Source organism: Neolamprologus brichardi, chromosome 22, assembly GCF_056152115.1.
Source record: "Neolamprologus brichardi isolate AB-2024 chromosome 22, ASM5615211v1, whole genome shotgun sequence".
NCBI lineage: Eukaryota > Metazoa > Chordata > Actinopteri > Cichliformes > Cichlidae > Neolamprologus > Neolamprologus brichardi.
The window spans coordinates 33,794,130-33,810,429 of NC_142124.1; the positions used below are offsets into that span (position 1 = coordinate 33,794,130).

The 16,300-nt window shown below is 42.6% G+C and overlaps 1 protein-coding gene across 1 annotated transcript in view; it reads left to right on the top strand.

The window, feature by feature from the left end:
- Window positions 1-1,168: 1,168 nt before the first annotated feature.
- The window catches only part of LOC148096856 (NACHT, LRR and PYD domains-containing protein 12-like), a 71,853-nt gene continuing 56,721 nt past the window's right edge, over window positions 1,169-16,300 (top strand). Inside the window, exons 1-7 of the mRNA XM_087834677.1 lie at window positions 1,169-1,231; window positions 2,337-2,472; window positions 3,522-3,598; window positions 3,715-5,569; window positions 7,075-7,251; window positions 8,990-9,166; window positions 11,532-11,705. Coding sequence (XP_087690803.1) covers window positions 2,363-2,472; window positions 3,522-3,598; window positions 3,715-5,569; window positions 7,075-7,251; window positions 8,990-9,166; window positions 11,532-11,705 — 2,570 coding nt within the window. The 5' untranslated portion in view covers window positions 1,169-1,231; window positions 2,337-2,362. The remainder of the gene's footprint in view (window positions 1,232-2,336; window positions 2,473-3,521; window positions 3,599-3,714; window positions 5,570-7,074; window positions 7,252-8,989; window positions 9,167-11,531; window positions 11,706-16,300) is intronic.

Below are 16,300 nucleotides of genomic sequence, written 5' to 3' on the forward strand. Positions count from 1 at the left end.
CACCTTTTGATAACCAATCTTGAATAAAAATAGATTTTCTGTTCATCAGTATATATCTATTGTTCCAAATTGGGCTATTATGTGGAGTGAAATTATGTTTAAATAACATTTTCCAATAAAGAAGGACCTGTTTATGGAATTCAGAGAGTTTAACAGGTAGCTGAGTAATTTCAAAGTCACACTTTAGGAGAAAATCAATACCCCCCAGTGTGTTAAAGACCTTACTTGGTATAAAAAACCAAATGGAGTGTGGATTATTTAGGAAGGATTTTAACCATTTAAGTTTCAAAACACCATTCATTATATCAAAGTCAATTGCGTTTCCACCACCTTCAATGTATGGTTTAACCAAATCATCTTTAGATATATAATGGCACTTATTCCTCCAAATAAAATTAAAATTCAAACTATTAATTGTTTTAATAACTTTATTTGATATTGATAAAGAGTAAGCTGGATATATAAATCTAGATAAACTATCCATTTTGGTTAATAATATTCTTCCAAAAATTGTGATGTCTCTTTGTAACCACTTATTTAGGATTGTCTTACATTTGTCAACATTATCTGAAACATTTACTTTTTCTAAGACTTTGTGATCTTTTGAAATTGTGATGCCCAAATATTTGACCTCCTTCTTCACCTTTATACCGTACAGTAATTGTGAATGACACTCCTTTAATGCCAATAGTTCACATTTATTTAAATTTAACTTGAAGCCTGAAGCTTTTAAGAATGTAGTGATTATTTGTTTTACCAGGGGAATCTGATGTTCATTTTTTAAGAAAAGAGTAGTGTCATCCGCAAGTTGACAAATTATTAAAAAATTATCCATAATCTCAATTCCGGCAACGCTGCTGTTTTTAATTAGAATTGCAGCATCTCCACAACCATTATGAATAACAACGGAGAGCTTCCACACCCTTGCCTAATGGCTGCAGCCAGATGCTCTTGTGCCATCAATGTGGATTGTCAAGACTGAGAGACCTCTTCCCTCTGACCCCTCCCCAAACCCTCAAACCCGCCTACCCACCTCGACATACAAACTCTGTGTGGCTTCACGTGTTCTGTTGATGTTTACATGATCGAAATAACTTGAACACAAACAAACAAAGAGGAAGACCGCACCGGAAGGACAAAACTACAAGTCCCAGCATCCTCTGTGTTTAGGGAGCAGCAGTGAAAGTGAAAGTATTGAGCCTCCGTTCAGAGCAGCAGCAGCAGGAAGGTGGTGAGTGTTAACATGAATATGTTTCTTCTTATGACATAAAATAATTCCACGCTGTTCGTGTCTGTGGGTGAAATGTGAGGCCGGTCGGCTCCTCTGAGCGCTGGTTTCCTGTAAGTAGAGAGGAAGTGAGTTTAGCTGAGCCTCCGTTTAGCTGAGAGAGCAGGAGGAGAGTGAGAGCTGTGCTGAGGCAGGGTGAGTGTTAACACCGCTCTGACGTTACTGTCTCTGTGGCGGGAACAACAGGCTCCGTCAGTGGAGGCAAAAATAATCAGACTTTGGTTTTTCAAAGGAAACAACTTTATGTCGGAAGTTCCCGCACGCTCATTGGATAACGACTTGTCAATCTCAAGTTATTAGCCAATGAGCGTGCGGATTCACAGAAAGACCCGCCTTTATCACGGGACTTTAAAAACTACAATGGCGACAGAAACTCTGTGAGTGGAGTTCAGGGTGACGTTATGAAACTGTGACGTTTGAGCCACTTCCTGTTCTCAGTCCCAGCGTCCTGATCACCGAGGTTTCTGTTGCTCTGATATCTGATATTGATTATATTGGTAAACAGGCTGTAGCATAAACATCAGGTCTGTTCTGAAAACTGGCTTTATTTTTTCAAAGTAAGGGAATATCTGTGGTGTGATACCGCGGGCTCATGGGCTAAGGACTTGGATTGACAAGTCAAGCGCAGATGATTGTGTTGTTTCTTATAAAGGCTTGTGTGTGTGTGTCCTTGTGTCAGTGGAACTGAATCAGTGTGTTAGAGAAAGTGCTCCTCTGCTGTGCCGTCATCGTGTGGATGCTTCTTTTAAAGTTGGAACTCGTGTTTTTATGATCTGCTTCATTTCATTGAACCTTTATTTCTAACCATGAAGTCCCTTTGAGGTTACAGCCTCCTGGTTAGGTTTAGGCTGTTATTGTGCTTCAGGCTGAAATATGAGGAGTAAGGAGTGGGGCTGGTTCGCCCTCATGACCCTCACCATAACACATACGTCACAGGACAGTGTTTACCACAGAAACTCCATGAAATGATCAATGAGAGCTTTAGAAACCCGTCAGTGTGATGCTTCCAGTACAACAGCACCTCTGAGTGTGTGTGTTTGCCTCTCAGACTAACTGCACCCTGACATCAAGAAGATGGAGGAAAAGGATGGAGCAGGATCTGCAGCATCCAGCTGTGTGTCTGTGAGGAGTGACCGGTCCAAAGAAGAACCTCTAAACTTCAGGAATGAACCTGCAGCAACAAAGTAAGAGAGCTGCTGACTCATTTATTCAGTGTAAATAATGATTTTTGATGCAATGGGAGAAGAAAAATGACAAAAACAGTTTTAAAAATAAGGATTAAAATATTACAAACTATATTTTTGAGTTTCCTGATGTAGTACAAAAATATATGAACATAACTGTATATAGGACAGATATTTTACGGTTCTTTTAGGCAGCACCAAAAAACAAAAAGACTATTTTTAAGCTGTCTGAGGTAGTGAGTCAACATGTCACACTGGGTCAAAGGTCAGGGAGTAAAAGTGTGTTTTAAAGGAGGTTTAAAAGCAGCGAGTGAAGGAGCCTGTCGAGGTAAATCGTCCCATAACTGATCAAATTGAGTTGGTGGACCTCTGTGTGAAATCAAGCATCTGGTTCACAGAGAGGATAACCCTCAAATGGGCTGTACAACATTATATAGTGAGACAAAAACAGAGATTATCGTAGCCATCGCTCTCTCGCATGGACGTGGCAGTCTTGCTGTCTGCTGCGAATCCTCCCCGTACCTCCGTGACCTCGTCTGGTATCTGCTCCCTCCTCTGTAAGAGAGAGGCGGCATTAGGAAATAGCCCCCCTCCAAAGAATGAATAAATGAATGATGATAATAATAAAATGATTAAAAAGCAGAGCTCAGAGTGGTAGAATGGTCAAACATGGATCCACGGGTGCTTCAACTGCATTTGGTGACGTGACTAAAGCAAATCTTTCAAATAATCCCACCATCAACGGGATGTTGTCTCCTTTACTACGGTTACTTTACTTGGTCACCGTGTGAATTTCTTTGAAATGAACCAAATTCTTTTATTTGTTGGTTGTTGCATATTTAACCTCTACAGTCAGGAAAGGAGGAGATGAGGTCTCAACAATGTTGGGTTGTAGCTGTGCTTCAGGTTAGAGTGAGTGTCCATGGAATAAATGTAAGTCAGTGAACTGGAAACATGACTGTGTTCAAACTTTGTTTTCCTTTTTATAATGAGTCTAATCAAAGGTGGACAGAAGTATCTCCACTTTGACTTTTCTGTGTCACCATCAGAGCTTCTGCACAGTGTGGAGAAAGATCCAGAACCACAGCTGGACTGCAGACAGCCAGTCAGAGCAGCTGTGTACAAAGTAAGACTGAACATCTGTCTGCTGATGGACTCATTTCTGAAAACTGGACTTCTTGTGTTGTTCAGACATTGAAGAGTTTTCTTTCTCTTTAGTCTCATTGTTTTTCTTTCTTTCAGCAGATGTTGGTCTGCAGGAGGTTTTAGATGAACATAAGATCAGTCTGAGGAGGAGATGTGAACGTGTGACTGAAGGAAGTGATGAAACAGGAAGTGATGAAACAGGAAGTAGAACCGTCCTCAACACCATCTACACTGAGCTCTACATCACAGAGGGACAGAGTGAAGAGGTTCATACCCAACATGAGGTGAGGCAGCTGGAGACAGCTTCCAAGATGGACGCCCTACATGACGCTCCAATCAGGTGCCAGGACATCTTTAAAGCCTTACCTGACCAACAGAGACCCATCAGAGTGGTTCTGACCAACGGCGTGGCTGGTGTTGGAAAAACCTTCTCAGTGCAGAAGTTCACTCTGGACTGGGCAGAGGGCTTGGAGAACCAACATGTCAGTGTGGTGGTTCTGCTTTCATTCAGGGAGCTGAACCTGATCAGAGATGAGCAGTACAGTCTTCTGGAGCTGCTCCATGTTTTCCATCCAACATTACAGAAGGTCACAGCAGAGAAGCTGGCTGTCTCTCAGCTTTTGTTCATCTTTGACGGCCTGGATGAAAGCAGACTTTCATTGGATTTCACCAACAGGAAGCTGCTGTCTGATGTCACACAGAAGTCATCAGTCAGCCAGCTGCTGACAAACCTCATCCAGGGGAATCTGCTTCCCTCGGCTCTCGTCTGGATAACTTCCCGACCTGCAGCAGCCAATCAGATCCCTCCTACATGTGTTGACAGGCTAACAGAAGTACGAGGCTTCACTGACGCCCAGAAGGAGGAGTACTTCAGGAGGAGATTCAGTGATGAAGAGCTGTCCAGCAGAATCATCTCCCACATGAAGACATCCAGGAGCCTCCACATCATGTGTAGTATCCCAGTCTTCTGCTGGATCACTGCTACAGTTCTGGAGCACATGTTGACTACAGAGCAGAGAGGAGAGCTGCCCAAGACCCTGACTGACATGTACTCACACTTCCTGCTGGTTCAGACAAAGAGGAAGAAGAACAAGTACCACAAGGGACATGAGACGAGTCCAAAGGAGCTGACGGAGGCTGACAGGGAAGTTCTTCTGAAGCTGGGGAGGCTGGCGTTTGAACATCTGGAGAAAGGAAACATCATGTTCTACCAAGAAGACCTGGAGCAGTGTGGTCTGGATGTGACAGAGGCCTCGGTGTACTCAGGAGTTTGTACAGAGATCTTCAAAAGAGAGTGTGTGATCTTCCAGAAACCAGTCTACTGCTTTGTTCATCTGAGCATTCAGGAGTTTCTGGCTGCAGTCTACATGTTCCACTGTCACACCAACAGGAAGACAAAGGTGGTAGAAGGTTTTATAGGGAATTTCCAAGACGAATACAAAAACAGATCTTTATTTAAGAACAAGTTCAAGTCTTATAGCTTCCCATCAATGGATGCCTTTTTGGCTGAAGTCATGTATAAATCCCTCCAGAGTAAAAATGGCCACCTGGACCTTTTTGTTCGCTTCCTTCATGGCCTCTGTCTGGAGTCCAACCAGAGACTCTTAGTAGGTCTGCTGGGTCAGACAGAGATCAGTCCAGGAACCATCCAGAGAGTCATCAACAACCTGAAGAAGATGAACAGTGATGAAATCTCTCCTGACAGAAGCATCAACATCTTCCACTGTCTGATGGAGATGAACGACCTCTCAGTACATCAGGAGATCCAAGAGTTCCTGAAGTCAGAGAACAGATCAGAGAAGGAACTCTCTGAGATCCAGTGCTCAGCTCTGGCCTTCATGCTGCAGATGTCAGAGGAGGTTCTGGATCAGTTGGACCTGCAGAAGTACAAAACATCAGAGCAGGGACGACGTCGACTGATTCCAGCTGTGAGGAACTGCAGAAAGGCTGGGTGAGTCCAGATGTGATCATTAACATCATTGATCAGTGTAGGTTAGTAGTTTAATGTTGAAAATAAAATCAGATTGTAACCACAAAGTGTTTGTGTCCGTACGCTGCAACCTTCCACACCATCCTTTATCGTACAGACTCAGCAGCAGCTCCATGGATCCCAAATCCAAGAGTGGAGAACAGATTTGAAGTTTGTCACATCCATGCAGTCACAGCTGTTTCCACCATGTTTCCACTGATATTGATCCTGTTCAATGACACGTTTCATATCAGTGAATATGTTCTTCAGGACGTCCACTGACATGTTTAAGTGTCCTGCTGGAAATCACTCAAATCATCCATGAAATCCATGAAAAATCCTTTTAGTGTTTCTAACTTCCCCCTCTGTCCTCTCTCTCTCTCCATCCTCCTCACTGCTGCTTTCACTGATAATCACACAAACATCGTATTCAGCTACAAAATAACAATAATATCATCTGATGATCATTATTATAAGAGCAGCATCCATATTTGATATCAGAGTAACACACTGATGGTTATGTGCAGTCATCATCAGTGACTGTGGCTCAAACAGAAGCTCTCTGATTGGTTGCTGACCTTGGTCACCTGTCCACTCTCACCTGTGTGTGTTTGCTCTCTCTTTGCTGTCTCCATCCTCTCTCTCCTTTCTCTCCCTCTCTGTCTTTGTACCGTCACTCAGGTCCAATGGAAACAGTGACATTTACAAACCAATCAAAGACAAACTGATCCATGTCAGGTGATAACAATATTCAAAGTGAATACAGGCTGCTGCTGGACACAGACAGGTGACATCATTTTGACTTGCTGTCACCTGGATCTGGACTCATAAACACTGAAGCCCTGAACAGGAATACAAATCATTTTCTGCCAACTAGCGACACACCAGCAGATAATGGCTCAGAAAGCTAAAATGAGCCAATCATTTCTGTGTTTAGTTCCTGAAATCAGATCTGATATCAGCAGCTCTGAGTTCATTCATCATTATTGTCCAGTGATGAGATTTCTGCTCCGTTTGGTAACAGTCAGCAGGTTTTTCCTGCGTGTGGACGTGAACAGTCGTACCTGACAGCAGGTAGCAAACAGAGATCATCTTTCCAGCTGGAACTCTTCACTGAGCTGAACTCATTCAAAATGTTCTGGAGTCAAAACAGGAAACAGTCCAAATGTGTGTCTTCACTCTGACTCTGGATCAGATCTCAGTGACAGACTGTGGACATTATGGAAGCCTAAATGTGACACCATCTTCCTCCTTCATCTGCAGATTAAAGCCAAACAAAGATTCTCATTAAAAGTCTGCAGGTCTGAGAGAGACTCAATCGTTGTGTCATGTCAAACACAGTAAGAGGAGCTGAAGCACAGATGTGAAGAGCAGATTCATCAGATTATGACCTCACTCTGTTTTGTCTTCATATACATTCAGTCTGTGTTTATAATGCAGATTTTCTGCTTTTATAATAACACATTTTATATTTTCTTTCATCACAGACTGACTCGGTGTGGACTCTCAGAGACTCACTGTGAAGTTGTGGCCTCAGCTCTGAAGTCCAACCCCTCCCATTTGACAGAGGTGGACATGAGTTTAAACCTCAACCTGCAGGATTCAGGTGTGAAGCTTCTGTGTGCTGGACTGGAGAGTCCAAACTGTCGACTGGAGACTCTGAGGTGAGTTCACTGACTGCGGCTGTTGTTGTTTTTCTATATTTCAGGTCTTTGATTGATGTTTGAAACTTTCTTTAGTTCCTAAATGTTCAGGATGTGTCTGAAGACAAATGTGAAGAAGTTTGAGTGCTTTCAGAAATGTTGTCTTTCCAAACGACTGAACAACAGTTTTTCCTTTTGGCTCCAAACAGAAGTGACAGACTTGAGCAGGGTTCATTTAAAGGCTGACAGAAGTGGAGTGGTGACGGGGAGATGTTTGACAGGACAGTGTTTCAGCCTCCACAGGTTCATGTTGTGCTCCATCAGTCAGTGAAGATGAAGTCAGTGCTGATGAGGCTGTAGAGTGTGTGAGGGATGTGAATGAGGATGATGAAGATCTGATGATAGCAGATAAAAACAGGCTGCAGAGACTTTGAGCCATACAGGGCACACAGTGTGTACAGAACAGCTGAAATCATTATGGAGGCCTCACTGGAATATGGAAGCATCACAGTACAGCTTCAGTGAAGCTTTAAAGTCTCTGATATGAGATGAGAAATGAAGCAGCCAGAGCTTTTTCATGAGTGGAAATCCACGGTGACTGTGAGCTGCTGCTACAGCCTCCAGATTAGCCAGCAGCTCATCCTGCTCAACATTTTCTCACCAACTTTAATGGAAGTGTGATGTTTTCAGCTGGAGTGATGGTCAGGGTGGCCTCCCTCTCCTCTTCTTCTCCTCTTCCTCTTTCATTTGTAAAGCCACTTCTGCTGCTTTCATTCATGTGGAAGTCCTGTAGCTGAGTTTGGGAGAGACTAACAGCCTCGGCAGCAGAGGGGAGAAAGGCTGTAACACCACCACTTTACTCTGTTCTACCTGTCACATCATTTTATCAGGAAACAAATATGCTCATGTTTTTACTGTGTTTGTCTTGAAGATGTAAGAAGATCACATGGTGCTTTTTCTTATTGTGTTGGTTTGTTTCCTGTCTCTTGGATGGAGCCCAGCTGTGCGTGGCCCCTGGGCCTGTGGTCAGAGTGTGTGCTGGATAATCCGGCCCAGGATGAGGCCAAACTGACATGGGATGAAATGTCTGTCACATAATTGAGCTTAGTGTAGTTTCATTTCTGCACAATTTAAAAACAACCCAAACTTTGTTCTGTCTTTTCTATGTTATACTGTAGACTTTCTTTGATACTGTGTCCAAAAGGAGCAGCTTTTACTTTGAAGGGGAGCCGTCTCTGTTTCCTCTTCAGGTTGGATGATGGAAGCAAATGAGTGTGTGATGTTCTTTCAGTGTTGCACTTTGTAGACGCTCCCTGAGCACTGGTCTCACAGCCAGCTGCACATAGAGACCAGTGTTGTTAGTCCAGGTCAGAAGATGACTTGTTGGAATGAAAATGAGCTTGTAGTTTGTCTGCTTTAATAATGTGACTGGAAAAAGGTGTTGGACTTCAAATATGTCCATTTCTTTCACACTTCACCTTTAAAAGTGAAGCCTTGTGGTTCCTGGAAGGAAAAACACGACTTTTTCAAGTCTTTTTCCTGTTTTTATGATAAATGTACGACTTTAATGTGAAACATTCAGAGTTTTTTCTCTTGTTGTGTTTGTTTGAAGCTGCTTCCTGTTGGCTTCAGCTGTTTGGAGTTTCCATTTTCTAAACTTCTACATTCTGAACCTTCTTCAGCTCTGAACAGATGATGAAACACTGAATGATTTCAAGCACTTTGTCTAATAAACTGACATCTTTCATTCTTTATACAGATTGATGGACTGTGGTTTGTCAGAGATCAGCTGTGATTATCTGGCAGCAGCACTGAAGTCCAACCCCTCCCATCTGAGACAGCTGGAGCTGAGTAACAACGACAACCTGCAGGATTCAGGAGTGAAGCATCTGTGTGGTTTCCTGGAGAGTCCAGGATGTAAACTTGAAGCTCTGGGGTCAGTCAGCATGTTTTAGTTGTGCTGAGATGAATATGATGTGAAAGTTGTGCTGACACTAAACTGCAGACATCAGGCTGATATTATACTGATCCACACTGAGGATCTTCATGGTAAAGTCTGTTTTCTTCTTCTCTGGTTTAGTCCATTGACTGCAGCAGAACAATGTTCACATTTCAAACCTTCAAAGAAGAAGAAAAATCCTCCACTGGATAATTCACTGTGAAACTCTCCATCTCTTCATTCCACCTTAAAGTCTGTCTGACACTGAAATCCAAAGCAAAATGTGCGTTTGCTTTACAGACAGCAGTCCAACACAAACATACACACATCATCCAAAACACAGTCCAACATCCAAATCTCCTCCACTGCCAGCATGAATGATGGGAAAGAGAAGGAGGAACACTCTGACATTCAGGGTTAGAATGAGTTTCATGAAGCAGACTGTGAAGATCAAAGCTGCATTAGAAAGCTTACATGAATGAATGAGTGGACAGAAGTGGACAGAGATCATCTGAAGCACTTCAAAGGCTTTAAATCAGCACATTTCTCTTTATTCTTTATCAACTCTGTTAGTTTCTCTCAGTTTTCTGTGGAATGAAGCTAACAGCAGGCTAATAAGATGCTGACCAATAGGTTTCTATAAAGGTTGTAATTTGTATATGAAAAAGTGCTTTGGCTCAGCAGGGATCAGCTTACAGGTAGAATACAGCTGCTGGATGGGATTAGCATGTCATAGCTATCTACCAAACTGCTAACTGGGGGATTTCAGGCCATCTATGGATCATTTTTGCTAACTGTTTATTCAGCTTAGGCTCACAGGGCTGCAGCCTGTGCCCTAGCTGTCATAGGGCAAGAGGCGTGGTCCACCTGCACAGGTGAGCAGTCCATCACAGGGCCAACAGAGAGAGACAGAGAAGCACTCTCTCACATCCACACCTACAGCCAATTTAGAAGCACCAATGAACCTAAGCAGCATTTCATTGGACTGTGGGAGAACATCCAACCTCCACAGAAAGGCCAACAAGCTTCAACCTACAACCTTCTTGCTTTAAGGCACTAGTGCGAACCACTTTTCCCCATTTCAGCCCAAATCCTGCATCTTCCTGTTTCTGACTCCAGGCCAGCTCCACTAACACTTTCTCATCAGACACTGCCACCTAGTGGAGGAAGTCTTAGTTCCATTTGAAGCTTCAGATTCCAGTTAGTTCCTTTACAAAGAGGTGGAGGTGGTGGGGCCACAGCACCATCATCACTGAGTGCCATAGGACACTTAACCTTTGTTTCCATATGCTGGGAACTTCCTGTTGTTCCAAGGAGGACTGGAAAATGTGTGAAAATCTCCCAGTCAGTTCCTCACAGCACACTTCAATCATTTCCCTCCCACAGCATCAGGACCAGGGCTTTTTCTCTCGTTGGTCCCACTAAGAGATTTCCACACAAACACCTCATCAGTGGGACTCTCAGAGCTACCAGCCCTTTGCTACAATCACAAAGCTCTTCATTGAAATCAATGATACCAAAGCTGGAATCAAATGAGTCCAAGTCTTCTGCTGATTCAGCATCACATTCATCTTTGCTCCTTGTTCTGCATCCCCACCATGGACTTCCTTCCTTTCCAAGCCAGCCTTGAGTGTCCTTTATTCAGCTCATCCTCTGCTTTACTTTTACACCTGATTTTAGCTGCTTTATCTCTCTTTCAACAAGTTTCTGTGCCTCAATCTTTTTCTTCTCTCCCTCATAACAAGACAGCTTCTTCTACCTGAGAACATGTTGGAGTGATTTACTAATCCAGGGCTGCTTATTGGGGAAAATACTTCCTGTTTCCAAAGTAATCCCCATTTTTCCCAGAAAGAAATGTCAGTAGAAATCGATGATCTAAGTGAGAACATGAGCCTTTAAAAAGTCCCAGTGGGTGCAGTCAAAGCAGTCCCTCAGTCCCAGTATAGAGTCTTTGGTCCAGACTGGAACAACTGTGTGCCCAGTTTGAGCTCTCTTCAGTGCTGTGACCTGACAGACCCAGAGGGGCCATCACATCACATTTAGAAGCTCCCCTAATGGAGCCACAACACATGTCCAATACTTAGTCTGTCTTGTTGGACCAACTGGAAGAAATGATTCAAGGACTTAGTCACAGAACAGAGATTCAAATCTCCAAAATCCAACTGGCTGCATCAGGACATATAGTCTGAAACTCTGCACAGTTTCCTGTTTGAAGCTGCTTCCTGTTGGCTTCAGCTGTTTGGAGTTTCCATTTTCTAAACTTCTACATTCTGAACCTTCTTCAGCTCTGAACAGATGATGAAACACTGAATGATTTCAAGCACTTTGTCTAATAAACTTACATCTTTCGTTCTTTATACAGATTGGAGCACTGTGGTTTGTCAAAGATCAGCTGTGATTATCTGGCAGCAGCACTGAAGTCCAACCCCTCCCATCTGACAGAGCTGGAGCTGAGCTTCAATGACCTGCAGGATCCAGGAGTGAAGCATCTGTGTGGTTTCCTGGAGAGTCCAGGATGTGGACTTGAAACTCTGAGGTCAGTCAGCATGTTTTAGTTGTGCTGAGATGAATATGATGTGAAAGTTGTGCTGACACTAAACTGCAGACATCAGGCTGATATTATACTGATCCACACTGAGGATCTTCATGGTAAAGTCTGTTTTCTTCTTCTCTGGTTTAGTCCATTGCCTGCAGCAGAACAATGTTCACATTTCAAACAGTGATACTCAACGTATGGCCCGCGGCCCACACGCGGCCTGCCCACCTTTCCTGATTCAGAGAGAGGGGACCCTGATTAACTGTGTAGCTTCTTCCTCACAGTTCTAAGTATCAGACACAACAACGAATAATCCACAGCTGACTGTCTTTAGCAGGTCAAAGGTCACGGCACACAGCAGACAGTGGGAAATATTATAATTCTGATCATTTATCAGCACATATCCATATGTATAAAAATAAAGCTGACACTGTGAGACTTGATCAGAGGTGTGATCATCACAGCAGAGGCCTTTGTGTCAAAGTCACTGAGGATCAAACAGAAACACATGAAGCAGATTTTCCTGTTCTGGCTTTTTTTTTTTTTAAATTTTCTGCATCCATTTTTACAAAAGACAAATTGAACAATATGCCATTTTCTTTTTGAAGAACATAAAACAATATGAAACATACACTCCCACCTCATAACTATAGGAGTACCAGTGGGTACAAAAAGAAAAAAGAAAAGATCCAATCTAATAATACGAATAGTAAACCCTGGAGTACAAGATAACAGTTCCTGAGTGTACAAGAGAGATGTGGAGAGTTTCAGGACCCACACCCCCACACAGGCACAGAAAAAACAAAACAAACAAACCAAGAAAAAAAAAACACAAACACAAACATAGTGAGTGGTCAGCTTAGTTGTAGAGATAAGTCAAATCTGTAAGAGAAAAGAAACATGTATAAAGTAGGTAAGTAAATGCCACCATAAGGCGCAGGCACAATAGAGTCCATATACTTAAACATAAGATAAAATAAAATAGAATAAAGTCTGAGCTGGCTAATTGGGAGCGTTGCGGGACCGCAAAGTCTGAACAAGGTCAAAAAAGGGTTGCCAGATCTTAAAAAATTGGCCATACACCCATGCAGGGTGAATTTAATCTTTTCGAGTTTGCTAAAATGCAAAGCGTCTCTGATCCAGATTTCCCAGGATGGGGGAGAAGGGGACTTCCAACATAACAATAATCTGCGTCTTGCCAATAAGGTGAGAAATGCTACCAGATCCGCTTGGGGCGTCAGCAAGACAACTGTATCAGGAAGAACCCCAAACAAAGCAGTTAAGGGCACAGGTTGGAGGGTTAGCTGGATGATCTTTGATAAAGTCAGAAAAATATTAATCCAGTATTGTTTGAGGGATGGACATGACCAAAACATATGTATTAGAGAGGCAGGTGTTTGATGACAGCGGTCGCAATCAGGGCTAAGGTTGGGGTATATTTGAGTTAGTCTGGCTTTAGTCCAGTGTACGTGGTGCAGAATCTTACATTGAATCAATCCGTGTTTGGCACATAATGAGGAGCCATGGACCCGGTAAAGAATTTTATCCCAAGAGTCATCCTGAATCACACACCCCAAATCCTGCCCTCATGCCATTTTAATAGCCGAGGTTGAGGAGTTGCCAAAGGAACATATTCTCCCATACAGACAAGAGATCAGGCCCTGTGATGAAGGGGGAGGCGATAGAAGGTTATCAAAGTCATGACAAGGAGGTCTAGATGGGAACTGGGAGGATTTCTCCTTAACTAAACTCTGGATTTGTAAGTAGCGAAAAAAGTGACTTTTTGGAAGGCCAAATTTCAATGAGAGCTGTTCAAAGGAGGCAAATGTATTCTGAATATACAGATCAGACCAAAAGTCCGTAGCAGACACAGGATCAGTAAACTTACGTACAACTCCATCTGGAAGTGTCACCCTCAGTTCCAATTCAATTCAATTCAATTCAATTTTATTTATATAGCGCCAAATCACAACAAATGTCGCCTCAAGGCGCTTCATAGATACAGAGAAAAGCCCAACAATCATATGACCCCCTTTGAGCAAGCACTTTGGCGACAGTGGGAAGGAAAAACTCCCTTTTAACAGGAAGAAACCTCCGGCAGAACCAGGCTCAGGGAGGGGCGGCCATCTGCTGCGACCGGTTGGGGTGAGAGAAGGAAGACAGGATAAAAGACATGCTGTGGAAGAGAGACAGAGATTAATAACAGATACGATTCAATACAGAGAGGTCTATTAACACATAGTGAGTGAGAAAGGTGACTGGAAAGGAAAAACTCAATGCATCATGGGAATCCCCCGGCAGCCTACATCTATTGCAGCATAACTAAGGGAGGATTCAGGGTCACCTGGTCCAGCCCTAACTATATGCTTTAGCAAAAAGGAAAGTTTTAAGCCTAATCTTAAAAGTAGAGATAGTGTCTGTCTCACGAATCCAAACTGGAAGCTGGTTCCACAGAAGAGGGGCCTGAAAACTGAAGGCTCTCCCTCCCATTCTACTTTTAAATACTCTAGGAACAACAAGTAGGCCTGCAGAGCGAGAGCGAAGTGCTCTAATAGGGTGATATGGTACTACAAGGTCATTAAGATAAGATGGGGCCTGATTATTTAAGACCTTGTATGTGAGGAGCAGGATTTTGAATTCAATTCTGGATTTAACAGGAAGCTAATGAAGGGAAGCCAAAACAGGAGAAATATGCTCTCTCTTTCTAGTCCCTGTCAGTACTCTTGCTGCAGCATTTTGGATTAGCTGAAGGCTTTTCAGTGAGTTTTTTGGACATCCTGATAATAATGAATTGCAGTAGTCCAGCCTGGAAGTAATAAATGCATGAACTAGTTTTTCAGCGTCACTCTGAGACAGGATATTTCTAATTTTAGAGATGTTGCGCAAATGGAAGAACGCAGTCTTACATATTTGTTTAATATGTGCGTTGAAGGACATATCCTGGTCAAAAATGACTCCAAGGTTCCTCACAGTGTTACTGGAGGCCAAGGTAATGCCATCCAGAGTAAGAATCTGGTTAGATACCATATTTCTAAGCTTTTCAGCGCCGAGTACAATGACCTCAGTTTTATCTGAGTTGAGAAGCAGAAAGTTAGTGGCCATCCAAGTCTTTATGTCTTTAAGACATTCCTGCAGTTTAACTAATTGGTGTGTGTTATCTGGCTTTATGGACAGATAGAGCTGGGTGTCATCTGCATAGCAGTGAAAATGTATGCTATGTCTTCTAATGATGCTGCCTAGGGGAAGCATGTATAATGTAAACAGAATTGGTCCTAGCACTGAACCCTGTGGAACTCCATAATTAACCTCAGTGTGTGAAGAGGACTCTCCATTTACATGCACAAATTGGAGTCTATTAGATAGATATGATACAAACCACTGCAGTGCAATAACTGTAATACCTACAGCATGTTCTAATCGCTCTAACAGGATATTATGGTCAACAGTATCGAATGCTGCACTGAGGTCAAGAAGGACAAGCACAGAGATGAGTCCACTGTCAGAGGCCATAAGAAGATCATTTGTAACCTTCACTAAAGCTGTTTCTGTGCTGTGATGAACTCTGAAACCTGACTGAAACTCTTCAAATAAACCATTCCTCTGCAGATGATCTGTTAGCTGTTTGACAACTACCCTTTCAAGGATTTTTGATATGAAAGGAAGGTTGGAGATTGGCCTATAATTAGCTAAGACTGCTGGGTCTAGAGATGGCTTTTTGAGTAAAGGTTTAACTGCAGCCACCTTGAAGGCCTGTGGTACATAGCCGATTATTAGAGATAGGTTGATCATATATAAGATCGAAGAATTAATCAATGGCAGGACTTCTTTGAGCAGTTTTGTAGGAATGGGGTCTAAAAGACACGTTGATGGTTTGGAGGAAGTAATTATTGAAGTTAACTCAGAAAGATCAATTGGAGAAAAAGAGTCTAACTTAACATCAATGGAACTAAGAGTAGCTGTAGATAATATTAGATCTGTGGGATGATTATTGGTCATTTTTTCTCTAATGATAAAAATTTTATTTGTGAAGAAGTTCATGAAGTCATCACTAGTTAACGTTAAAGGGATGGTTGGCTCAAAAGAGCTCTGACTTTTTGTCAGCCTGGCTACAGTGCTGAAGAGAAACCTGGGGTTGTTCTTATTTTCTTCAATCAGTGATGAGTAGTAAGATGTTCTGGCTTTGCGGAGGGCTTTCTTATAAAGCAACAGACTATTTCTCCAGGCTAAATGATGATCCTCTAAATTTGTGACACGCCATTTCCTCTCCAGATTACGAGTCATCTGCTTTAGGGTACGTGTTTGAGAATTATACCACGGGGTCAGGTACTTCTGATTAGAGACCTTAGTTTTCACTGGAGCTACAGTATCCAGAGTCGTACGTAGTGAGGAGGTGAAATTATTAACAAGATAATCGACCTCTGTTGGGGTAGCGTTCAGATAGCTGCTCTGCTCTGTGTTGGTACAGGGCATTGACGATGATAACAGTGGCTGGATTATATTCTTAAACTTAGTTACAGCGCTTTCAGAAAGACATCTACTTTGATAAAGTCCACTCTCCACTGCTGCGTAATCAATTATTGTAAATGTAAATGTTA